This window comes from Apus apus, chromosome 1 (genome assembly GCF_020740795.1).
Source record: "Apus apus isolate bApuApu2 chromosome 1, bApuApu2.pri.cur, whole genome shotgun sequence".
In the NCBI taxonomy this organism is placed as follows: Eukaryota; Metazoa; Chordata; class Aves; order Apodiformes; family Apodidae; genus Apus; species Apus apus.
This window is the reverse complement of record NC_067282.1, coordinates 175495694-175521919: the sequence shown is the minus strand read 5'-3', so window position 1 is coordinate 175521919 and position 26226 is coordinate 175495694. Positions and strand designations below refer to the sequence as shown.

The following is a 26226-nucleotide window of genomic DNA, read 5'->3' as shown; positions in this document are numbered from 1 at the left end:
AACAACATCCCCAGTAGTTGTGCCAAGATCTGGTGTCTCTCTACCTTACTGAAAGATAGATATGAAAGTCCTTCTCATACAGCTCTGCTGGTGCAAGATGGTTGGCAGGCAGTTCCTGTCCTTGTAAGCCTATGCCATTTTGTCTGTGTCCACACATAAAGATCTGACTTAATTTTGAGTAGACAAGTAAAATGGAATGAATTTATTCAAGCTATGAATGCGCGTAGCGTTGACTGATAGGTTAGTATGTTGAAAATGACACATGCCAATTACACAGAGTGCAGTATCTCTTGTTTGAGAGAGCAAGAGAGTTGTCCTAATCTAAACTGGGTGCTAATTATAAATCAAATATAGATTGCAGTAGAAGTAAATGCTTTCAGGCCTGATAAACAAGATAAAGTTGCAAGCACTTGGTTCGATTAACTGCTTCACCTTGAGCTTCCATGCAACTATGCTTCTGTATGTCAGTATAGTTATGTGGTAGGGACTTCTGGGTGAAGTTAAAGCACAGAGCAGTTCTATATTAGCTTCTGAGCACATCTTTGTAAGACACCAGACTAAAACAAAAATACACATAGAGTACATTCAAGGAGGTAAGGGTAGATCAAGCATTGTGGCTGTGTATGAATGTATATATAGTCTCTACTTTGCCTCAGTATGGCTGTAGTCTGGCTTTGTATTGCCCTCTTGTGAATTTGTTGGGGGAGTCTCTGAAATGAGAAATAACTCTCTTTTTTTGCAGGACAATATTAAGCAGTTTGTGATTGGAATGTGTTTTTTCTATAAAAGCTATTCATGCATTGGATTGTGATTTCTACTACCATTAAAAACTAATTTGAGTCTCTTTCCCCAGCCCACTGTCCTCCAAATTGCACATGCTGACTCAAGTCCCTGTGTTTATAGCTTGTGTTTTTAAGGCCCATAGGAAAAAAAATCTTGCTAAAGGAAGAAAACTTAAAAGTGTAGTGTCTTGCATTCATGTTTTAATTTGCTTTTTATTTGCAGTTGGCTTATATAATACTTGGTTCTAGAAGATTGAATTTGTATCTGTTTTAATTGTGTAATTTTGCATAATAAACAAAGGATTTCTTTAAGTGGTAAATGGTATATGACATTTTATTTGAAAGAAATACAATAAGTTAATTTTGTATTCTAGCAAGAAGCTATCAAAAACTTGTGTTAAAAGCAAGAATGAGTGTTAAAACTCATGTCACTTGAATACTTAGATCACCTACTGTATTGTACTGAGAAGGTGTTTATCTATGCAGATGATGAAGCAAGGACTATAACTTGTTACTGACATCACCAAAGCTGGTGAAGGGTCTGGAGAGTAAGTCTTGTGAGGAGAGGCTGAGGGAACTGGGGTTGTTTAGCCTGGAGAAAAGAAGGCTGAGAGGAGAACTTAGCACTCTCTACAACTGCCTGAAAGGAGGTTGTAGTGAGGTGGGGGTCAGTCTCTTCTCCCTTGTCACAAGTGATAGGAAAAGAGGAAATGGGCTCAAGTTGTGCCAGAGGAGGTTTAGATTGGATATTAGAATAAATTTATTCACTGAAAGGGTAATTAAACATTGGAATAGGATGCCCAGGGAGGTGGTTTAAAAGATGTGTAGATGTGGTGCTTAGAGACATGGTTTAGCACTGGACTTGATAGAGTTAGGTTGATGATTGGTCTAGATGATCTTAAAGGTCTTTTCCTACCAGAACGATTCTGTGATTCTGTGACACAAATAAAATTAATAGTCTTTTCAAATGGACTCTTTGTTTTACAGACATTACAGGTGTAACTTTCCTTATGGCTTTCCTAAGTTCAACTCTGAGAAGTATATGTAGCTAATGCTTAAGAAAAGAAAGTAGCTGATGCTTAGAAGGTAGCTACTACTCCTGCTTTAAACTTCCAAAAGAAAGATAAACCATGTTGAAAATTTCTCCTCTGTAATTAAGCTTAGAATGCCTAAGGGTTGCATCTGAGTAGTGTCCAATTAGATTTAATAAGTTATTGCACCATGGGACTGGCATGATTTTTAATGTTTCTTGTTCTCCTGTGCTATTTCAGCTTTAAGATTATTATAGACCCATATTTGGAAATAACTTGGTTTTACTTTTGTGTTTTCGTTATAGATTTCCAAATGTTAAAAGCAATATGATCTTGTTTGTTTTGTGGTTTAGGATGATTACCACAGAGTAGTAAACATTGTGCCCAAGAAACCACCACTGCTTGAAAGACCTGGGGATGGGAATTACAGTCGATATGATGATTACAGTCACAGTGAGTACAGAGACTATGAGGAGGGTCGCAGTTTTGCCCATGACCGAAGAAGTGGTCCTCCACACCGAGGTGCACATAAGGTGATTCTTCTCACATGTTTATGTTGTTTATCTGCTCATTAATATTTGAATACTGATTAATTAAAATTATTATTTCAGACAGGGCATTGATGATACTGCTGTTCTTATAAACTGAAATAGAATTAATAGAAAAACATCTACATTTTGATACATGATGCTTTTTCTGCAGTTACTATTCTTCTAAGACTCTTATGATTGCCGCTTATGGTTCCTAGCTACATGGGTGACTTAGAAAAGAACCCTTGTCCAGCTCTGTGGAAAGCTCAACTTGAAATGGGAAGTGGCAAGAAGTCCTCTTTGTAATGCAGTGCAAGGTTACCTGGATGAACAGAAGAATTATTTTGAAATCTTTCTGTTTAACAAGTCCTTGCAGATGCGCAACTTGTTGAATGTTGTCTACCTATCCCTCTAGTTTGTGCAGTTGTTCACTTTAAAAAAATTCTGTCATATTGTTGAATGCATTTTTTTTTTTCCCCAGTAGCTACACTTAAGTACAAAATGTATGGTCCTCTTGAAAGACTATTGCTGCTGCCTCCTCCAACCCCGCTGTTTGAAATTCTGTAATTTCGAGATAGTGATTATAATTTACATTTAAATTAGGAATGTTTTCTTTTTTAAGCTAGGATGCATGCACCTAGTTTGGAAATGATAGTAGCTTTTCATACAGCATTTCAAAGTTATTGTCTATAATATTGATAGAGGAAGAAAACAAGAGGAATGGGGTAGAGTGGATAAACTGGGAGGACCCTTGCTGTGAATGTTTACTACTTTCTTTTATCTCATTAAATGCTTTGGTTTAGCAGTAAATACGTACAATTGGCAAATAACTGTACCTCACAGCTGATGTTGAGATGCGTGTCACAGAGTTGTTTTGCATGTATGTTTTGCAGGATGAATCAGGATACAGATGGCCAAGGGATGATCATTCTATAAGTCGGCAGCATGAATACAGGTATTTTGTAAGACTTTAAAGTAATGCCATATGCAGGTTGGGACTATTTAGGGCATTTTTCTCTGTTACCAAAACCAATTTGTACAGCAGAGCAATAAAATGACAGGGTTGTGCAAAAGAACATCTGTTGAAGAAAGAGAAAATAGTGGAAAAGTTTCTTCTAATTGTATATTTTGAAATACAAATTAAATAATTGGTATGATGTTAAAAGATCTAGTTTAGTATTAATTTAGTGAGGATAGGGGGCATAGTGGTAGCATCCTCAGGATGTTAGCTTGGGACCTAAGTAATTTAGTGCATCTCCCTGATAAATCATACTTTTTATATGACTTCAGAGAATTCTTTGGTCTAATATTTGCTTCTGTGACTGCAGTAGTTTGGGGCCACAATACCGTGGCCTGTGCCATTTTAAGGGCTGCTGGGGTGAATAATGGAATTACGAAGTTCACCATAGCCTTGTTCTGACCTCTCTGTTTTCTTAGCTGGACTGATAAGTAGTTATTTCCGTCATACATCGTATTAATTACTGTGTCCACTTCTTAGTCTGTACCTCAGGTTTTCATCTATGAAATGCAAGGAATAGTATTAAACATCAGGGCTGTAAGACACATATGCCTGTAATAATGTTTGATATGAGATTTTTATATGATAAATAAAGTGCACAGGATAGTGTTACGTGCAAAATTTATGAAAACTCATTCACAATAATTAATTGTGAGTTAACTGAGTAATTAACTGAAATATTGACAGTCAAAGAATCACTGTTCAAATTCAATTATTATGGAGGGAGTATGTCTATACAGAAAAAGTTTCAATAATAGTAACAACAGTTTTACCTGAGTTATTAATGTACACACGTTTCTTAGCTCCTAAATCTCTTTATTCGTCTTCTTCTCTGGGTCTTAAAGTTAGTGATGGTCAAACAGTGAGTTGTCAGCATCTTCACTCTTCCTGGGTTGAATTTGATTTTTATGTTGATGGCTGCTTCTTCCTTACCCTAAGATGCACCTGGGGTAATTTTTAGTTTTTTTAACATGCTTTTACATCTTTGTTCCTTCTTTGTTGATCTACAGCTCCATGTTACAGCCAAATTTACCTTGGTACCTTTTTTAAGGTACCATAAGGTACCTTTTTAATATGTTAGATACTATTTTCCTTGTTCTTTTTGTTGTGTCTAATGCTAGTTTTGTCCATCTGACCATTGGCAAATGGTTTATAGTCCAGGAGTTTCCAGTATCAGGCCCATGCCCCCATCTCTTGTCATCTCATGCCTGTACTTTTATATGCCACATCTTGTATTTCCATTTCTTGAGATGTCTGCTAGTAACCAGGCTTTTATTTCAATATGCTACATCGTGTTAGCCATAAATATCTCATTCTACATAGAATAACTCCTTGTCTTTATATGACGGTTGTACTATACAAAGAGCAACAAAAGTAAAGTTAGCTGTAGATGCCTGGTCAGTTAATAAACTTGCTGTTAAAGCTATACCCAGTTTACAAAAAAAACCAACCAAACAAAAAAAACCCCACCAAACTTCAGGCAGGTCAGGAAAAGCTCTGACAGAGCAAGCCTGACAAGCTTGCTCAAAGACTCAGTCTTGAAGCATTGCAAACTTAGTATGAAGCTGTTCTTAGCAATGGCAATGCAGTTCTATTGGGCTATTATTGCAGTCAGTATTGTTCCTTTGAATGTGATAATTTTGACATAGCGTAAATTGTTTATTACGTAATTTCATAATAAAAACACTTATTGTACTGGAAGGATATATGTGCACTAGACTTCTCTCAAAATTGCATTCGTGGGGCTTGAAGCAACAGTGGATTTTGAAAAGTACTAAGTGTTCTATAGAAAGTTCATGCATCTTTTCCTCCCACTTTAGAAGAATCAGAGTTGGTTAAAGCTAGGGAAAAAAACAACAAACAACAACCCAAAAGGTGAAGACTGTCATTGCCAGGCAGTTTATTTTATGCAGAACAAGAGTGGCACCCAGTGGTCAAAAAGATTATTTTGAATGTATTCTGATCTCTTCCGTTTAAAATGTGAGAATAAGACGTCGGCTCATTTTACTGATGGCTTTAAACATGTATTGGAAGTGATAGTCCCATCTGAGTCTTTATTACATGTATCAGAATATGTAATTGTTATACAACTCCAGTAACACTATGGAAGAACTTCAAAGAGATGTTTCGTTCAATTGAGGGTACAGGAATTTATTTGCAATTGAGTGAAGCCCTACTGATGTATTATATAAATGTGTTAGCATGTCAAATGTCAGATTGTACAGAAGAGTGTAGGAATAATGAATAACCTTGAATGTCAAATCCTGTGATGAGACTGCTAAACACCTGTAGCATTACATTCTTGGTAGAAAACTTAATTACTATTATTTTGGTTTCACTCACTCTCGAGCTATGTAGTGGATCTCAGGAGAGGAAATCCAAGTACAGTACTTGATATATGTTGTCTCCTGTGGTTAAAATGCTATTACTTTCAATTTCAAGGACATTTGCGCTATAAAACATGATGTTAGAAAAATATCATATGTAAAAATGCTTTCTCTTTGGATACAATAAAAAATTTTGAGCATGTTCTTCTGGAGTACATACAAATTTTTGTTTTAATCTGAGATAGTAGAAGGAGAGTTACGATTACTTTAACCACATGTACTTTTGAAAAAATTGCATGAAACATGTTTAAAATACAGTGCAAAATTAGATCTGTGAAGCTAAAGATACTTGGGAGACTTGTAAAGTTAATGGGTTTTCATAGTCAGTACGTGGACTATAAATTAAAAAAAAAAAAAAAGCTCTTTCATTACCATAAATAATCAGTTTTCTTGAATATTTTTAAAATATCATTCAGCAACTCAAAATGTGCAGTAAGAAGTTGTCAGTATCATGTGTAGCATTTTCTCATAAGCATTCACATTTTCCTGGCTTTGTTTTTTGGCAACTTAACTGCCAAAAGTAGTTTCTGATCTCTTTCCATTTTTGTTCCTCCTGTCTTTCTTTGGAGTGCTTAAAAACATTACTCGAGAAAGTAAAAGAAGCTGTTTATCTGGAATATTAAAAATCCTTAGATGATACAGAAATGTGAGGGGTGAAATGTTCCTATGTTGAAGAAACCATCTGTTCATTTTTATGGGGTGGGTCTTTTATGTTGCTGTAGTTGTTTCGTTTGTGGAATTTTGTGAGTTATTTTTGGTTTGGGTTTTTTAAATTTATTTTTTGTTTGGTTATTTTTTTAAGCTTCTTGCTTTTTTCTTAAAAATAGGAAGTACATGCTCACTCCTTGCAGAGTTATGCTTCAGTTTCCAAGAAGCTGTCATTTGCCAATAGTCTACCAGAGTGCAGTGCTTTTCTGATCCTTCTGTTCTTTTCCTGGACCACTCAGTTCTTGGGAGTCGTTAGCCTTGTTTTATACTATGCTCAGTATAAAGAATTCTACATCAAAGCAGAGTCTTAGTTTGGAGAACAGAGAATTTTCTGCACACATGATGACGGTCTTGGTCACTGATGCTATGAGAATTGTGAAACTTTAACATTTTGAGAGGAGTAGGGATTAAATCACACTGTTTCTCTGTACATTTATCTTTAACTGATGCTGATCACTTCTGGGGCTATTATTACTTTAGTGATACATCAAATTTATTGAAAGCACTTGGGTTATTTTATGCATGTCAGATTTTTTGAAAAGTTGCAGAGAAGTATGTTAAATATTGAAGAACTTCAGTTTTATGATACTTCTCCGTAGGCCTTGGCAATCCATTTTGCATACACATTCTTTTTTATGAAGTCAGATGAACTCTTCAGTGTGAAATGCTTTAGAAGATTGTTAGCTGCTGTTCACTTTAGTCATACAAAATTTTAATCCTTCTGAGTGCAGAGCATTACTTCATCCTTTTTTTTTCCAGCCAAACTGAGTTCATAAGATGAGAAATATGTGAAACTTGGCAACTTAAAATGGGTAAGACTCATCTTCAAAGAGAAGTTACAAAATGACGCACAGCTATACATGCATTAAGTTTGATCCTTAAAATTATCTGAGGTCCAGATTTTTGTAAAATAAGGGTTGCCATATTTGTAGACAAAGCACTCTGCATCAGTAGTAATGTTGGTTCATGTAACATAGACTTCTGAGATGGGGCTTATTTAGAACATTTTGAATATCTCTTAATTGGTTGATATGAATAAGTTTTCCTTTGTTAATGAGGGAAACTTGCTGCTAACACAAGTGATGTTTTGTTTATTGGTTGTCAGGGAGTTTTTTTGATGTCTTGTATGAAATGAGGAAGCAGCCTTAGTTCAGTCTTTGATACTAATTCATTTGTTTATAAAACACAGATATGCTCATCTCCAGAGTGCACATGAAACATTTTTGTAATAAACAGAAATTTAATAAAAGATAATTTTGATGCTAGAAATGAAAGAAAGAAATGAAAGAAAACTATACGACAAAATGTTGAAACCTAATTTTGAAAACTGGTGATTGTGAACAGCTAAGATTCATCAGCCAGTTCTGTATTTTGTTTTGGAAATCTTTTCAATCAGTGGCATGTTGTCTTTCTTCTGAAAATTTTATGTGGCTTTCTGAACATTAAATGTAAAGTTACCTCTTTATAAACGCCATGTAGGTGGGGTATAGGTGCATAAACCTTCACAATGGAGAAAACTGGTAGCAAAGTGGGGGATAGAAGCCTGGCAATCATGGCTTTTTGATCTGTGTTTGAACTACCTTTCTATTTGGTAATTCAGCCCTCACAGGTGCAGTATGTGGTGACAATATGTTCTAGGGGAGTGTTCTGAAGACTGTACCTTACGAGGAAAATTGTTCTTTGTCAAAAGTGGTTATTTTAAAACAAAACCATTTGATGAGAGTCTCCAGGTAGAAGTTAAGGGTCGCTGACTCTTCTCTCAATTAAGCAGGATTTAATATTGAGCACTCTGATTGTATCATAGGCCAAGGCAGTTATCTTTACATTATCACTATGCAATCACCTTTGAGTTACAGAGGGTAGCTTGTTTCTTGCCACACACTGCCCCCTTCGGTCCTGTATGTATTCTTTAATGAATTAAACACTGAACTTGTTCAAGTATTTTATACTCATTTAAAACAGCGTATTGTATTCTGGGAGGTCTTGAAGCTTTGGATCTAAACTTTCTTGTAATGTAAACTGGTCTTTGTCTTGCTTATAGAACAGAAACTTAGCCAAAGGGATTTATGAGATGGTGCTTAAAACATACACAAGTCTGCTGTTCTGTTGCAAGATTTGACAGGTCGTAAGAGACACCATACAAGAACCTCATTCTTTGTTAAAAAATGTGTGTGGAGGGAAATAAATACGGCAGTCACCCAAAGAAAATGGTCTTGCTTTTGACAGATTGATAAGCACAGTTCTAATCATATTCATTTGCACATGCCTTTTTCTTTTAATAAATGCATAAGTAAAATCTTTGCCAGAACATTGAACCTCTCGGGTATTCACACAAGCTACTAGAGTAACTTGTTCATTCAGGTATGAATTTACAGTTTCCTTATAATAGGTCATTGTGGTAGATTCGTTATACCTGTCTGCAACTCCAGGCAAGGACTTGTCTGTTGAAATCTTTAGTTCAGAAGACCTATTGTATCAGGCTGCTAGCTAAATAAGCTTGGCTTATGATATTTTGAAGGGGCAGATGGGGAAGTTAGGACTTTATGAAACCAGATAATAGGAAATAGATAACTTAAAAGTAGACTTTAGTTTACACTAAAATTTTGATGTATTCTAACACTTAATGTCTTATGCAGCAGACATTGATTCAGTTCTTTGAGGGCTGTTTTCTGCTCCACTGTCTTTTTAGTGCTTTTGTGCTTGGGACCACCAATTTTTTTTACAAATTGAGATTTATGTTTTATAATTTTATTTTTGTTGGCAAAAGTTATATATGTCTAATTGTATTACTGATGCTTTGGGCTCCTTTGGACCACGGGTTTTTATTTTTAATGGATTTTAAGAACTCGAATCTTCTCATAGAATCATAGAATCCTAGGGGTTGGAAGGGACCTCGAAAGATCATCTAGTCCAACCCCCCTGCCAGAGCAGGGTCACCTAGAGCACATCACACAGGAAGGCGTCCAGGCGGGTTTTGAATGTCTCCAGAGAAGGAGACTCCACAACCTCTCTGGGCAGCCTGTTCCAGTGCTCTGTCACTCTCACAGTAAAAAAATTTTTTCTGATATTCACCTTAAACCTCCTGTGCTCCAATTTGTATCCATTACTCCTTGTCCTATCACTGGTCATCACTGAAAAAAGCTTAACTCCATCTTCTTGACACTCACCCTTTACGTATTTGTAAATATTGATGAGGTCACCCCTCAGTCTCCTTTTCTCCAAACTAAAGAGACCCAGCTCCCTCAGCCTTTCCTCATAAGGGAGATGTTCCACTCCCTTAATCATCTTAGTAGCTCTGCGCTGGACTCTTTCAAGCAGTTCCCTGTCCTTCTTGAACTGAGGGGCCCAGAACTGGACACAATACTCCAGATGCGGCCTCACCAATGCAGAATAGAGGGGGAGGAGAACCTCTCTTGACCTACTAACCACACCCTTTCTAATACACCCCAGGATGCCATTGGCCTTCTTAGCCACAAGGGCACATTGCTGGCTCATGCAGATACCACTTTTTAAAGCTGCACTGTACTGAAGGCTATGTGTAATTAAGAACAGTTCAGGACTGTCCACTACTGCAATGTCAATGCAATTGAAAGTAAAAATGTTTTGTTCCAGACAAGTCTGGTTTTGTTGTTGAGATGAATATCTTTCCTCCATTTAACTTAGAAACCAGAGACTTAAAATGATGTATGTGAAGATTGGCTCTTTTCTTAGTAAGAATATTATGTCAAACTGAGTTTCTGCTGTTATTTATGTTGGTGGTACCTGCTTCCTTTTATCTAGAATTATACTACAAGCTGCATTCAAAGTGTGATTTTTACTGAAAACCTATTGTATTTAATTTCTTTGCAGCATTTCTCATTCTACGTCTGATGTAATTGCTTACGCAATTTCCATCTCAGGTTGATGGGAAGAAGTTTAAACTTTAAAGTCATAATGTATGCTGCATTGCTCATTTTATTTCTTTTTCTCTTAATAATTTCTCCTGATCAATTTCTAAGGTCAGTGCCAGTATTCCTACCATTCATCCACGACCCTGGGACCTCCTATAGCAGTCTGAGCTGTGATTTTTTTTCCTCCCAGTTGATGGGAGACTCCTTTGACTTTTGGTGGTAATAGAAACGTCTAGCTGTTCTGTTTCATTTCAGAATGATGTCATGTTTTTCTAATAAAAACATTTCCAAGCTTCTCGTATGTGGGCATTTCCAAATTAGCAGAATTTCTAACTACCTGTTTTGTGATATTTTTTTTTTCCTGTTGGAAGTTATAGATATACAGCCTCATGCAGTAGAGCTTACTTTTTCTGTGAAATTTAGAAGGGTTCTAAATCTTGGTTTTATTTCCTGCTGAGAGCTATAAGAGAAAACGAGGTAAGATTGTTTTCCAGAACATAATTGCAGAGAGGTGATTTCAGTCTGATTCTGTGTGTATGGTAGTTCTATATACTTTGGTCCTTTTATAGGTCCGTTTAGGTGTGGTCTCTATGTTGTGAATCTAAAGGCTTGACAAAGTTTGGACTAAAGGCAGGTTGTTACAGTCTTCTGAAAAAACATTTTTATATTGGAACAGCTAGATAGTAAATTGACTTGTGAGTATTTACTTGACTACAATTACAATAAACATACCAAATTTGTTAGCAAAAAACCTGGAAGCTTTCATCAGGGCAGTTCTCAACTGCTATTGTTTACATTCAACTTGCTTGCTTTTTATTCAGCTTACTAACTATGTTGTGTTTTAAGGATCTGTGGTTTTTGTGTGTACAACTGTTTCCCACTGCAGTTTTTGTAAGGTTCTAAATTGTCATATGCAATTGTCATAATATTTTTAACATTGCATGAGAGCTGTGTATTACAAGTAGTAGTATGTTGTTATTATATACACGTAAGGAAAAAATCAGTATTGTGTGCAAACTCAGTTATATTTTGTAATAACATCAATTTTTTGCTTAAAACTTAAGTTACATTTTGGAAAAAGGATTATGTTTTCCTTGTAAATGATGTTTACATAATGCTAATAAACTATCAGGAGATCCTCTGTTTACAGAGGCAACATGCCTAAACATACGATTATGTAATTGTATGCTCTAAGATCTTGGTTAACACCTGACTTTAAAGAAGACTTTAAAAAGCAAGCTCATCTGGTCCAGTTTTATAGGCAGCATTATAATTAATTGTTAGATAGTATCAAGCTAGGAAGTTAATGCTATATTGGGAAATAACGAAGCAAACTCCTGTGCATAGTGCTTGGTTATTCTGGTAAGGTTTCCTGACAAATGTTTTGAAAAACAGCTAGGTAAAGAGAGACAGTGGAGAGGGAAAGAAAAGGGAGTCTCCCTTAGAGTTCAGGCATCTACTGTTAATGGTGAGCACCTAACTCAGTCATCTCAACTACCAGCCAATGAATTGACTTAATGAACATAGTCATGTCTTTCTCAGGAGGGGGAGTATTGTCACACAGGACTTGTACTTAGTTTCCCTTAGGAAGGTAAATGCTTTATCTGTTAGGTTCCAAAGACTTGTTTAGTTTATTCAAAATATAACAAACATTTCAGGGAATATAATTCCCATTGAGAGAGGGTGGGAATACTAGGATGAGCTTTGCTTAGTTGTTGTTTCTTCACATAAATGGAAGTTGCTTTCCTCCCATCCCTTAATTGACAAAATGAGATATGCTCCAATTTTCTGTAGAGGAGAGGAAAAATTGAGTGTTACTGGCAGAATAGGCATCCTTTTGTTAAACACCTTGCTGCAAAGACAAGATTTTGGATACACCATTCTGACCTTCCTCTGCATCTGAGTGTGTTATGATCTACATCTGAGTAGATGTTCATCAGTAAAGCAATTGTGATCTCAAGCTCTTGTTATTATTTTTAAAAGGTGATACTATTTTTGCATGCTAACAAATTATTCTTAATGTTAGTCTTGACATTTATTCATGATACGTATTTACATAACCATACAAGGTTATTTTCTTTGTATATGAAGCTTCGTAGTATTAGTTTGTGAGATGATGATAAATGCTTTTCTCTAAGTGGAACTGAATATTGATGTCATGACACCCAGCAGTGTTGTGTCAGCCAGCTGTGGGAATGTCTTTCTCTTCTTAAATCTGACTTTTAATAGTTGCATTGTGTTAAATGAAGTTTTACCTTACCTAGTCTAGTATGTCCGATTATTTTAGGAAGTTATGTTTGAGTGTGTGTATGCAATTTTGGAGTAGAAAAGGTATTTTAAAGTGTTTACTCACAGAATCATAGAATGGTTTGTGATGGAAAGGACCTTTTAAAGATCATTTAGTCCAACCCTGCAGCACTGAGCAGGGGCATCTTCAGCTAGATCAGATTGCTCAGAGCCTCGTCCAACCTGGCCTTGAGTGTTTCCAGGATGGGGCATCTACCACCGCTCTGGGCAATCTATTCCAGTGTTTTACCACCCTTGTTATAAAAAATATACCCTCTTTTAGTTAAAAATCATTAACCCTTGTCCTGTTGCATCAGGCCCTACTAAAATGTCTGTCCCCACTTTCTTATAGGCTCCCTTTAAGTACTGAAAAGTGGCAATACAGTCTTCCCAGAATCCTCTCTTCTCCAGGCTGAGCAACCCCAACTCTGTCAGCCTTTCTTCATAGGAGAGGTGCTTCAGCCCTCAGATCATCTTCATGGCCCTCCTCTGGATCTACTCCAACAGGTCTTTCCTGTGCTGAGGATTACAGAGCTGGATGCAGTACTCCAGGTGGAGTTTCACCAGAACAGAGTAGAGGAGTAAACCAATTCAGGTTTGATGAGGTAGTAAACTCAGTGTGTATTCTACAACTTTTCTCTTTCTTGATGTATTTTATTGAAGAATTTTGTATAAGAATTATTTAAATAAGGCAAAGGATTATGTCAACAGGAGATTTAAGTGACAAGCAGTGAATTAGCTTCTTAAAAAACTGTTTAGCTACTGTTACTTTCATTCCTACAAAAATTTGTCTCTATTAAGCACTGTTCTGTTAAAAATGTATCTTTAAATCTAAATGTATTATTCACAGCTAGAATACTGTAATTTCAGTTTTTGCTTAGATATGGTGCTTATGGTCATGGTTTAATGGTGGATTTTGCAGCCTGCTAGGTTAGCGTTTAGACTTGGTGATCTTAAAGGTCTTTTCCAACCAAAAGGATTCTATGATTTTATTCTATTCAGTTGTTACTGTATTGAGAAGTTTATTCCTACAGCTAGTTATCTGGACTTTTTGACTGTTCTGGGATGATAAACTGCTCAGAAAGTCGCGAGTATGAAATCTGGCCCAACAGTACTGTCTGCCAGTAAATATTTTATTAGTGAAATTCTGTGCTGTTTTAATTGTTTTAGCTGATTATAAAAATTGTAATTTGGTCCGCCACTTTAAGTATATTTGCACTCTGAAGCTTTAGACCTATGATTTATTTTCTATTGTAGAGAAATTGCAGGGACTTGACCCTCATTTTTGTAAAGAAGAAAAGCCAAGATCACATGCATTTGAATGCAGTTATTTTATGTAACTTGCTTTTGATTTGTCTAATTAGTATGTTTTGTCTTTATTCTGCATACAGTTGTACAAACCTGTTTGCTTGTAATTCTTTGGAATGTAAGTCTGTTTTTCTGTGCTCTAACTCTTTATTTATTACTTCTTTCTTTGTCCTTACCTGTGTGCTTGACCATAGTTTCCCTCTGCTACATAATAGAATGAGGGTTTGAGTTTAAATATACTTTTATTGTGTGGTCTTATCTTCCAGCAAGTTCAGTAAGGTACATAATCGATTACAGTGGAAAAGAGGGTACTCTTGAGTAAGGATAAAGAGGAGTGTAATCTGGTCTCCAGGTTCAGTTGAAGTGCGTAGCTTTAATATTCAATTAAAGGACATAGAGCCATTTCTCTCTAATGTTGCTATAATATTCAAGTTGTCTTTGTCTTTATTCCCTGATCAGTCATCACATCGTGAGGCGGTGAAGGGGAGAAAGGTTTAGTAGCTTTCAAATTGAGCGAGGTGGGCAAGTGGCATCAGTGTGGAGTTTTAGTGTTTCCATATGATGACTTCAGTAGTACCACATTCTGAAGCATTTACATATTTTTAAATTTTTGTTGTACATTTGGTATGTCTATTTATCCTTCTCTATATGAGATTTATTACTGTTTTGAAACACCCATTTCCTTTTGCCTTTGTACAAAAAGCTGTTAATAAGATTACACTGACTAGACCTAACTATGTAAATTTCATTTAAAGCAGATGAAAATATCACTTACAAGTACTGTAGTTACTTGCTTAGTTATAAAATGTTGAAAGCTACTTGTCAGAATAAATGTCATCATTTCAAATGTTCAAATGAAAGCTGATGGAACCAGATGCAATTACTTAAATATGCAATGGTGTAACTCGGTGTATTGTTTTAGCTTGTGATGAGCCAGCGTAAAGATCTTTGGACAAGAGATTATATATAGCAAGTCTCTAAAGCAGAACTCTAATAAATTGTTGGTTTGTTGCACAAACACGTACTGCATACTTTGGAAAGAAAAGGAGTGAGTCCTGGGAGAGGTTAGTGGGTGGAGTCTTCTATCGCCTAATTTACTTTGAAGATGTTAAAAGTAGAGGTACTCTCAATGTTTTCTTTTTGGGTGTTTAACACAGCAAATCTTCTGAGAAACTTAAGAGTCAGGGGTGTAGTATATTTTATTAAATGTTTTTTACGTTGTCTCAGTCACATTGGTAGCTCTGTTAGCCCCTGCAGTGTTCTGACAATGAGGGCAAGAGTATTTTTAATTATTTTTTTTTTAATTATTCTTCCTCCCTCTTCACCTTGCTTGTGTATTATGAGACAGAGAAAGTGTATTGAGTTAAGAAGCATGGTTCAAATCTTGTCTGTTTTATCTCTTTGCACTTAAGTCTGGTGTCTTAGGAGATAATTATTTCCTTGACTTATTTATAAAATTATGCGAGTCACTTTTAGGCAGGGTTAGTAATCAAGCCCAAGCTTTTTAATGGAATGCTTGACCCCATTGACAATAGCAATAATCTTTCTGAGGTGGAAGGGGTCACGTAAACTTCTCTGTTGACTCTGTCTAGATGATAGACTGCACTCATCTGTGAGTTACTGAGAGAATCTACAGTTTCTGCTCCAAAGTGATATGAATGTGCAGTACATGTGGTTTATTTTGATTTCACTAAAGCATTTGACACCATCTCCCACAGCATCCTTGTAGGTAGCTGAATAAGTGTGGTCTGGATGATCGCATAGTGAGGTGGATTGTGAACTGGTTGAAAGAAAGAAGTCAGAGAGTTGTGGTCAATGAGACAGAATCTAGTTGGAAGTCTGTGACTAGTGGAGTCTCTCAGGGGTTGGTTCTGGGACCAGTACTATTCAATATTTTCATCAGTGACCTGGCTGAGAGAACAGAGTGTGCCCCCAGCAAGTTTGCTGATGACACTAAACTGGGAGGAGTGGCTGACACACCAGAAGGCTGTGCTGCCATTCAGTGAGACCTGGACAGGCTGGAGAGCTGGGTGGGGAGAAACTTGATGAAATTCAACAGGACCAAGTGCAGAGTCTTGCATCTGGGTAAGAACAACCCCATGTACAAGTATAGGTTGGGGGCTGACCTGCTGGAGAGCAGTGTAGGAGAAAGGGAAAGGGCCGCATATGGAATATCGTGTCCAGTTCTGGGCCCCTCAGTTCAAGCACAGTTCAAACCTCATCAATGTTTACAAATACGTTAAGGGCGAGTGTCAGAAGGATGGAGCCAGGCTTTTTTCAGTGTTGTCCAGTGATAGGACAAGGGGCAGTGGGTGCAAACTGGAGCACAGGAGGTTCCATGTAAACATCAGAAAAACTTCTTTACTGTGAGAGTGACAGAGCCCTGGAACAGGCTGCCCAGAGAGGTGGTGGAATCTCCTTCGCTGGAGACATTCAACACCCACCTGGACGTGTTCCTGTGTGATGTGCTCTAGGTGATCCTGCTCTGGCAGGGGGGTTGGACTAGATGGTCTTTCGAGGTCCCTTCCAACCCCTAAGATTCTGTGTTTCTGTGATATCCCATTGAGTTGCCAATCTCTTCAATGCATTCTCAGAACTGTGATTTATGTCCTCTCATGCCGGACCAGATTGCAGTTTAATGTTTTAGTTAAAAAGATGGATGTCTGTATTGGGATGTAGATGTCTGAGAGAATAGTAAGCATGAGGTATTGTATGCAGTTACCCAGTTGCATAAATTCACAAGAGCAATCTAAGATTTCTCTTATAAATAAAACTTTTTCCCAGATTGCATGTGATGTGCTTTCATGTACCCAAGTACACCTCCATTCCATGCCTTTCACAGCTAGCAAGTGATTGCATTTTGCCTTTATGTACTTTTAAATATAAAACTGCCATACCAGTTTGTCTTAGTCTTTCATATAACTTAAGTTGTACTGTTCCTTCTGTAAATTAGGATTCCTGTTGCCTACAACATTGCTGCTGAATGGTTTGGTGGGTAAAATGGTCGGGAGGGATGAGACCAGAAGTACTCAGTGTAACAGTGGTAGCTTAGGGAAGGTGGTGTCTCTGGTTCTGTAGCAACAGAAAATCTCACCTGTTTTTTATTTCCTTGGTCTCCTGCTATGCATAAAGCCGTAGCTGTGCCTGTTCTCCATTTTTATATTTTTCTCCAGGCAACTGGAACTGATGGTTAACTTATATAACTCTCAGGCTTGTGCTCTTTCCTAAGCTGCCCTTGGTATGGCTGTTTACTTATGAAATTTCAGGAGGTCATTCAAGATTATCAGCCTTAGTGAGAATATAACGGTCAAGTTTCATGGAGGTTAAAAATGCTAATACTTCCTGTTGCAACACTGCTGAGAGAACTAAACTGCTTTTGGTAGTAAGTGTGAGATGCAAATACAAAGTACAAAGATAAGAGGGATTCTGTATAAAAGGTATTAATCCTCTATTTGTTATTAGGGGAAGTAGTTATATTTTTAAGTTACAGCCAGGAACAAGATTTTGCATTTCTCTTAAGTATTGTCCCTGTTCAATAAACCTTTTGAGTATGTGTTGGAATCTGAAGCATGTGCTTAACTGCTTTGCTGAATTGCAACCTTCAGTACCAAATTGCAGGTGTATGTTAGCTTAAGTATTGAAGGGGAAAAAAAGTTAAACAATGTGTATTTTGTTTTGTTCAGTGTAGTTTGTTATATTAATGGAAAACATCAGAAATGCTGTGCTGTTGCTAGGCTGTCCAAAGCAGATTTAATATAGTTAATGGTTTGAGTGTTCAGTATGAGATATGGTCCAGTGAAGTATTAACATGGAATAATGAAATGAAAATTTAAAAAATGGAAGTGGGATTCTATTTTTTTGTGCATAGTATTATTGTAGAATAAGGCTTTTAAAGATTTTTCTGCTTAAAAGGGTGTTTCAGTGATATTTTGTAAATCCTTATGTGGATATGTGGATAGAGCATTTATTATATGTGTGCAATAGCCGGGCTCTCTAAACATTTCCATAACAAACTTCTCTGTCTCCTAGGGCTTCACAAGTTGCCCATAAAAACATGCCTTGGGCATAAAAGAGGTGTAGTGGTCTGCCAGAAAGCTTGTATTTTAAAAATCATAGAATCATAGAATGGTTTAGGTTGGAAGGGACCTTAAAGATCATCTAGTTCCAACCCCCCTGCATGGGCAGGGACACTTCTCACTAGGCCGGGTTGCTCAGAGCCTCATCCAACCTGGTCTTGAATATTGCCAGGGAGGGGGCATACAATCTGGACACTCCAGTGTCTTACTACCGTTATGTGAAGAATTTCTTCCTAATGTCTAACCTAAATCTACCCTCATCTGGTTTAAAACCATTACACCTTGTCCTATCAATACAAGCCCTTGTAAAAAGCCCCTCCCCAGCTTTCCTGTAGGCCTTTTCAAGTACTGGAAGGCCGCTATAATGTCTCCCTGGAGTCTTCTCTTCTCTAGGCTGAACAACCTTAGATCTCTCAGCCTGTCTTCATAGAAGAAGAGGTGCTCCAGCCCTTTGATCATCTTTGTGGCCCTCTGGACTTGCTCTAACAGCTCCATGTCCTTCTTACGTTGGGGGAGACCATCCAACTGGTTCCTTATCCACCGAGTGGTCCATCCATTACTACCTATCTTTGCAATTTAGAGACCAGGATGTTGAACACTTTGCACAGTTGCTCTTCCCTTGTGCACCATTGTAAAAGGCAATGAATTTTTCAGGCACAATTTGCCCTTGGTGAATCTATGTTGGTTGCCACCAATCATCTCCTTACTATTTAAAGAGAGAGATTTAGAAGGAAACTGAAGAATAAGTGTGCTGTACCTAACTCATCCCTGATAAAAATGTGATTCGATATGTTATTTAATAAATAAAAAAAAAAAATCCACTTAACTAGACAAACTAGTTTAGTGTTGACCTAATCTTTCTAGTATTCTTAAGTTCTGATATTTTGCTTTAAGTCTATACCTACATGAAGTGTTCAGACTTGTAGTGTAGATAAAGTATTAGGTTTTATTTTCAGCTACATCAGTTTGAGGAATTACCTCGCTTCTTTAGGTTTCTCTTTGCTAAAAGTGGACAAAGGGGTTTGAGTGTTTTGTCATAAATGTGTTTTCTTAGTCTCCAGTAATTTCAGTTATTTCTTTCTGCAAAACCTCCCTTTAACCTATACATTTCCTAAAGAGTAGTGTCCAAGCAGGGCACATTGCTCCTAGGCCTGTTAAGAAAGCAGGAGGATTATGCTTCTGTGGATTACCTCATTCTTTGATGTAAGTATCTACACAATAGCTACTGTATCAAGGCTATTAAATAGAGTACTATTTAACAATTCCTTAGTTGTTTTGCTGGCACACCTGAGGGGAAAAAAGTGTTGCAATAAACAGAAGAAAAGATATTCGGAAAATAAATTAATGTTGCGTTTTAGCACACCTGTTAACATGTAAATCCATGCAACAGTGTCTTGTAACAGTGTTGATATGCAGACCTGCAAAATAGGATTTTCTGTTAAGATACCTATAAAAGTCTGTGTTAAATAATTATTTAACTGTAAAATCTGTCTTTGCTTCACTGGCATTTTACTGAAAACCAGGGTGGCTCAGAGCTTCATACTTCAGTTTCATATGAAAATTTTCAAAATAAACATTCAGTTTATTTTCCTGATACTTTCTTTCATCTGGAATTGGAGAAATAAGCTTAAGAATTGTCTGTATTTTTACTGGCTGTATGTCCACCCCAATGAATTTTTCTGTTGCAGAATAGCCTCAGTGTTGCTTGTGGGATGTTTGCCCCATTTTTCCACACAAAAACTAAGTCAGCACTATATAAAACACATCAACGTATCAGAGTTTGTATTACTGTGGTGCTACCTGTGCAGTTCCAGTAGTTCAAAGCATCTTTGGCATGATGAAGTCCATTGTTGCCCATCACAAATGTGGGCCCATAACATGCTATAGGTATTGTACACTAGAGGGCTTTTTCCTTTTTTTCCACCAACAAAAAAGCAGCTGTATTGTGCTAAATGAGACCTCCAGACCTTTGCTCATCTTTGTGAGGTATTCCTTTATTTAAAATGTTGGACTCTGATGAAATATAGGAGAAAGGAGCAGTGAAATAGGGTACATTCTGGCTTACTCTACATACTATGAGGTCTTTATTTAAAAGTAGTAATGCTGTGGAGGTGCTTGATTCTTTTAGCAGTGTGTCTTCTGACCTAGGCAAATGTCACAAGTCTGGATTCAGTAGATATTCTCTTACATGTTTGTTAGCTTTGAGATTCTTTAGGAAAGGTTCAATTTGATACTTTTTTTTGATATTTATATATATATGTATATTAATATAATATGCAGGTAACCAGAATATTTGTGGTATGGTCTGAAGTAACAATATCTAAATTTAGTGAAAAGTTTTGGTGTTTACTAACTAGATTATGGTTTAGAATCAGTTGGGTTTCATATAATACTGAGTGTGTTTGTGGCATTTTACAGTAAAATTAGAAATGAATATTGGGTATTGTGGAAGACAGACTTTTTAGTAGGTATAAATCTTGTATTTTCATTCAGGGTTTGACCTTAGATGGATACATAGGCATGAGGATAGATAGTCTGCAGTTTTATTTTTGTCTTTGCTGGATATACTGAAATCCCTCAGTGATATTTCCCCTAGGAAGCTGTGCGAAATCAATAGAGGGACCTAGTTGCTTGAAGATAAGGGTTAGAGAAAAATAGAGTTGAAGAACAGCTAATAGTGTGAGCAATATTTGCAAATGCATTTTTAGCTATTGTAAATTAAGACTTGATTTCCAGGAAAAGTGGAGTGAGTCTGAAGAAATAATACGTGAGAATCCCAATTTCTTGAATATCTCTTTTTCTCATATTTCGGCTATATTACTGAGACATAGAAAGGAATTAGCTTCTAGTGAGGAAGTAGTTGAATGAAATCTGAAAAAAAATGGCATACATATATTTAATTACATACACTTATTTTTCTACTTTAATACTTGTTTTTTATTAATTGACTAGCACTCTTAACAACGCTGAAGATTTCAGGTGTATTCTACAGATCAGCTAACCTTTTTGTATTTACTAGACATAAAATGTTACCGTTGTATTATCTAGTGCGGTTCCACAAACTTTGGAAGAATAACCAAGTAACTTATCTGTTTTCTTCAAAGGGACATCAGAGACGGCTTCAGAAGAAAAAGCTTCTATCCTTCTCATTATATGAGAGAGCGATCCCCTCATAAGAGGGACTCTCCTTTCTTCAGGGAATCACCAGGGAGCCGAAGGGATTCTCCACACAGCAGATCTGGCTCTAGTGTTAGCAGCAGGAGCTACTCTCCTGAAAGAAACAAAGGCTATCCTTTCCACCAGTCCCAGCACAGCAGAAGCATGTCATCTTTACATAAAAGAAATATTTCTTCTCAGCAAGGTAATGCTGGACGAATGTTGATAACTGTTAGTGAGGTGAAACTGCAACTTGCTGTATAGCCCTTTTTCTTTACATGCTACCTTTTACAATAAGAGAACGAGACATTTTGTATCAATTATGTGTTTTCTGCTCTTGGCTGTTTCATTGTACTCTCTGTTCCCTTACGTATTTCATGTGGGAGATTGTAGATGTTATTTCAGTAGCACTTTAGGCTGACTGTAGGAGTTTCAGCTGCACAGCTTTTTCTGGTATCATGTTATTTTCCCTTTACTATCAACTGCTTCTGTTACTTCTCTATGTTCATCATTGGATTCCCTTACAAGAAACTTTGCTGTCATCTGTAGGAGATGAAGACTTTTCTTCTGCAACCAGGGGAAAAGAGGGATTTAAAAAAATTGAGAGATGAAATTACATACTGGTATTTGTTACATTTTCTGAAGATGTTCTTAGAACTGTATTCTTAGGGTTTTGAAACTGGTTGGCTTTTAGCAATTTAATTTCATCCTCAGATTCTCTCAAATCTTGCTTTGCACAAAGAAATATGAAACTTATCTCAGTTAAGTCTATACTGTGTATGTTCTGTCTTTTAAAAACAGGAATCTAATGAATTATCTGTTTTGAAAATATTTAAGGTTTTCCTATTCAAATTATTTGAAAAAAAAAAAAAAAGGCAAAATTGCTCTTTTTTAGTATACTACACTGCTGTTTATATGGCTTATGTAACTGAAACTGATTTGATTTCCCTTTCTGAAAATGCTTTCTGTTGACTATACAAACCTACTGTTCATTTTGGCAGCTTTAAAAAAATTAATTAGATAATTTTTTATTCACTGACAGGCATATTATGTGTTTCCAAAGTGGCACACTGGACCATTATGTAGCAATTCTTGCCAAAAAAATAACTTGTTGAGTTTTTTTAACATTGTTTAAATATGGAGGAATCATTCCACTCCTTATAGAACACAAATTACCTTTCTAGCCCATCATTGCAGTTCTTCTATTTTGTTGCAATATTCAGTGAATATGAATTCCTGTAAGTGTAGGAGAGGAAGATAAAAACATTATATTCAACTAAATCTGTAGAAGTGTTGTAGATGTGCAGATCATAATTACCAGGAACAGGAAACCTTGTAAGAAACCTTATAAAAATTTTGAATGTTCAGGAATTTCCTAAAATTGAGCCACCTTGTATCACATTTGCAGTATGTTGGCAGAACTACTTGAGAAGTAATGGACGTAGCAAAGTAGAAGCATCTTCACAAACCAGAAAACATATTGGTCAAGAGAGGAAGTTCCATTTAGGTGTGTGGCTTTGGGGATTCTTTTTCCAATTGCATGGTTAAACACCTCTCCCCATCACCTTTAAATCAGTTTTAAGAGACTAGGTGGCTTGTACACTGAGGTATTTCTTCATAACTGACTGTTCCCTGGAAAATAGTACTACTAAACTGTTTTTCTAGATGACTGAATTAAAATGGCCTAATTGCAAGATCTAAATGGCTTAAATAATACTTGTAGAATCCTGTTTTAATATGATTTGGCCAAGCTGAGTTAATGTATTACCTATTTAAAAGAAACATGAAGTGAGACCTATCAGCAGTACATTTTAGTCTGTACTTAAATGGATTTACAACATGCAGAGTACATACTATTTCATGCAGAACTTCTAATATGACATCTTTTTAAATACTGTTTAAAATCAGACAGTCTGAATTGGTTTGGCCTGGTGACTTGCAGTGAGAGACCAATCTCCCGTGCTCTACAGCTCTCATAAATTAGGATAAATACAGGATTTGAACAAAGATAACTGGGGGGCACATTAAGAAGCTTGGTAAAGGGAGAAAAAGGGCTCATGAAGAAGGGCAGGCATTCAGCTGTGGTGGGAGAGCATCGAGAGAAGGAGGATGGTATTCTTTTACCAGATTAGTCCATATAGAGTGGTATGCTAAGAAGACGCAAGAAGGCAAGTAAGGGTACTTGGAAAGTGTCATGTTCAGTTGTAGGTAGGGCTTGTATGTTCAAAATAGCTACATGCATTCAGAAAAAAATGGCCCAAATAATGTCTCTAAATTAAATGATGGTTTCTTTCACTGCCTAACTTTGAATTATTTACTGATGCTTGTATCATTTTATTTCATCTATTCAAGTACAAACCTATAATCCACTCAATTGAGACAGTCTTTAAAGAATCCAGTGTGATGAAGGAGGCATGTGAAAGGCAGAGTTAAGAGTCATCTGTAAATTTAAAAGGAGGTAGCTTATCCATACTGTTCTTTGGAGGGTGTGACAGGTACAGGACATGGTTATTTCTATCTTCATTTTTTTTTTGTTTTGTCATATACTTTGTATTTATAAGAACTTTTAATTTTTCACAGTTTTTCTTTTTGCTATTTCTTTTCATTGTCAAAAAGCTTTTTTAGTTTAAATAATTCTTCAGTCATCTTTTGTTTCATGGCTATTTGAAATTCTTAAATAAGGCTGCTTGCTATGTTTTTAAATATGATCTCCATTTAACATCATCTTCAAATAGAAGGTTAAAGTGCAATTTGGAATGTTTGCTTTTGCCAGAGTAACTTCCCCAGCTATTTTCAGTAGCATTTTTGAAAGAACCATCAGTAGCTGTGAAGATTTTTACATGGATTAGCAAGCCTTCAACATCATAGTGGTAACTCAGTTGCTTCTAACAATGTGCAGAGGTGAGCAGGTGTTTGATCTTTACTTTATATTAAGTCAACACTATGTGTATGATATGAAAATGTGGGGAAAGAGTAGAAAACCAACTTTTGAAATAACTCTTTAAATATTTTATATTTTTAAAAGTATGCATTTTGCATAGATTTTTCCTTACATTTTTGTGTAGGTAATGGTATTTTAAAATACACGACACAATGTTGTGGCATTAAGTAAAAAAAGGCAATAGGTCAGCTGTTAATAGTAAGATGCCATGCTTGCTCTTTATTGCTTCAATTCATTACATTAAAGCCATATTTGTTTATAATTTTACTAAAATAACTTGTATCTTAATTTTCATAAGTATTAATAGACTTCTAAATTCATCGCTTCCTTAATTGAATTGATATAAATTCAATGGAAGGCAAGGTAAGTCTATATAGTTTTCCATTTGTGAACAATCAGCCATTTTGCAGGCAGTGTGAATAGTCTAGTTAATTTAGGCCTACTGACAACACATTTGCTTTTTATATTTACTTTTTACAGATTCCTTAGATGTAATCCATGGACCACAGGTTGAAAACTAGTAGTTTACACTGCAACCAGTTCTGCTTCTGTAGGCTGCCTGTAACCAGTCTGTGGCAAGGCTACACAGCCTGTGATTAACACTGTGAATTTAAATTGTCATTTTGCCAATTTTAATCCTTACAAGAAAAACACTGATAACATAAAGAGCATCTAACCCATGCTTGGCACAGTACAGGACTGTTTCTTATGGCAGGGCTTTTCAACATACTGTGGCCTGCTAGACCAGTTCCTACACAGCCTGGTTTCCTGGAGTGATTGCCTGGTGTCTAATATTTCACACATTTATATTAATACAGGAATATTAAAAAGTAAAGACACACCATCCTACCAAACCATATTGATACACCCTTCTAGTTTGAGTGGGCAAAAAAAGACAATGGAATTTCCTAAATTTGTGAAATCATATGGCAGTATAATAGATCTCTTCTCTCTTGGTAAACAGAAGAAAGTATTATCAACCTTTATCAGATGCTGGAGCAGTTTTTTCTAAGCAAATAAATGCATTTGGAATGTCTGTCTTTAATATAATTTTACAGTTGGTTTGTTGGTTTTTTTTCCAAATTGTAGGTAAAGAAAGGGGATCAGCTCAATCACTGAAAACATCAAGAGATGCATCACCTTCAGGCTCCATAGTAGTACTGTCATCGAAGGTGAATTATCTTTTCAAGTACTTCTCATCACAGTTTCAGATTGCTCATTGTTGTTGGATTTTTTCCTCAGTTGGAAGGAGATACTGTATGGAGCTGTTAAGGAGATACTCTGTGGAGCATCTTGAGTTGCACTGCAGTCCAGCAGAGGATAGGTTTCCCTTATCTGGCAGGAAGGTGCTGATAATGCTGTGTATCTGATGATACCAACAAACCTTTTTGTTCTGTATTAACTGTCATTTTAGGAGAAAAGGCAGTTTTGTATATATTTAAAATTGCCATTTTCCAAAGTCCAGAGAGTGCTAGAAAAGGAATGGCAAGGAGAAATACAGGGAAGCAAATTTTAGGAACAACAGATCAATTGGACAAGCATATTCTTGCACTGAACTCCATCCTTCAGTGATTCCTAAGCTGTGACTACTAGTGTGGTGAAGTGCCTGAATGACTGGGAAGATAATGCGAATAGCAGTGTTGACTCGGAAGCAGGGCTGCTCGAGGATGTGGCAAGAATGATAGTGTTTACTTTGGAAGGGAGCCACACTGGAAGATAGTTTGGTAAATTCCAGTTTATATTCTAAAAGATGCTGTTTAATTTCCCATCAAAAATATCTTCTAGGCTGAGCACCAACTACCTAATCTTACTAGTTAGTTAAACAAACAAGCTAATAAGCACTAATGAACAATAAGCATTCAGTAATGTTCTGGGTGTTCTGTGACAGGAAAAATATTTTCACATCCTAGACTGCTTGCCTGTAGATTATATTTGAGGTTAAAATGAGCACTTCCACCAAAGTATTTTCACTGAAGTGTTGAGAAATACTTTAATGAGAAATAAAGAAACAATGCATTATATTGTTCTAAGTGAATAAGGTCCTATTAAAAATCAGCATTTGCCCTAAGTAGCATGGTGTACTAGCCTGGTTATTGAGGTCTTTTTAATAAAA

At 36.4% G+C, this 26226-nt stretch overlaps 1 protein-coding gene across 2 annotated transcripts in view; it reads left to right on the top strand.

The window, feature by feature from the left end:
- PPHLN1 (periphilin 1) overlaps positions 1-26226 on the top strand; it is a 68020-nt gene that overhangs the window by 6512 nt on the left and 35282 nt on the right. For both annotated transcript variants that reach the window (XM_051608520.1, XM_051608529.1), the window contains exons 4-7: positions 2167-2346; positions 3237-3298; positions 21121-21377; positions 25203-25285. In XM_051608520.1, coding sequence (XP_051464480.1) covers positions 2167-2346; positions 3237-3298; positions 21121-21377; positions 25203-25285 — 582 coding nt within the window. The remainder of the gene's footprint in view (positions 1-2166; positions 2347-3236; positions 3299-21120; positions 21378-25202; positions 25286-26226) is intronic.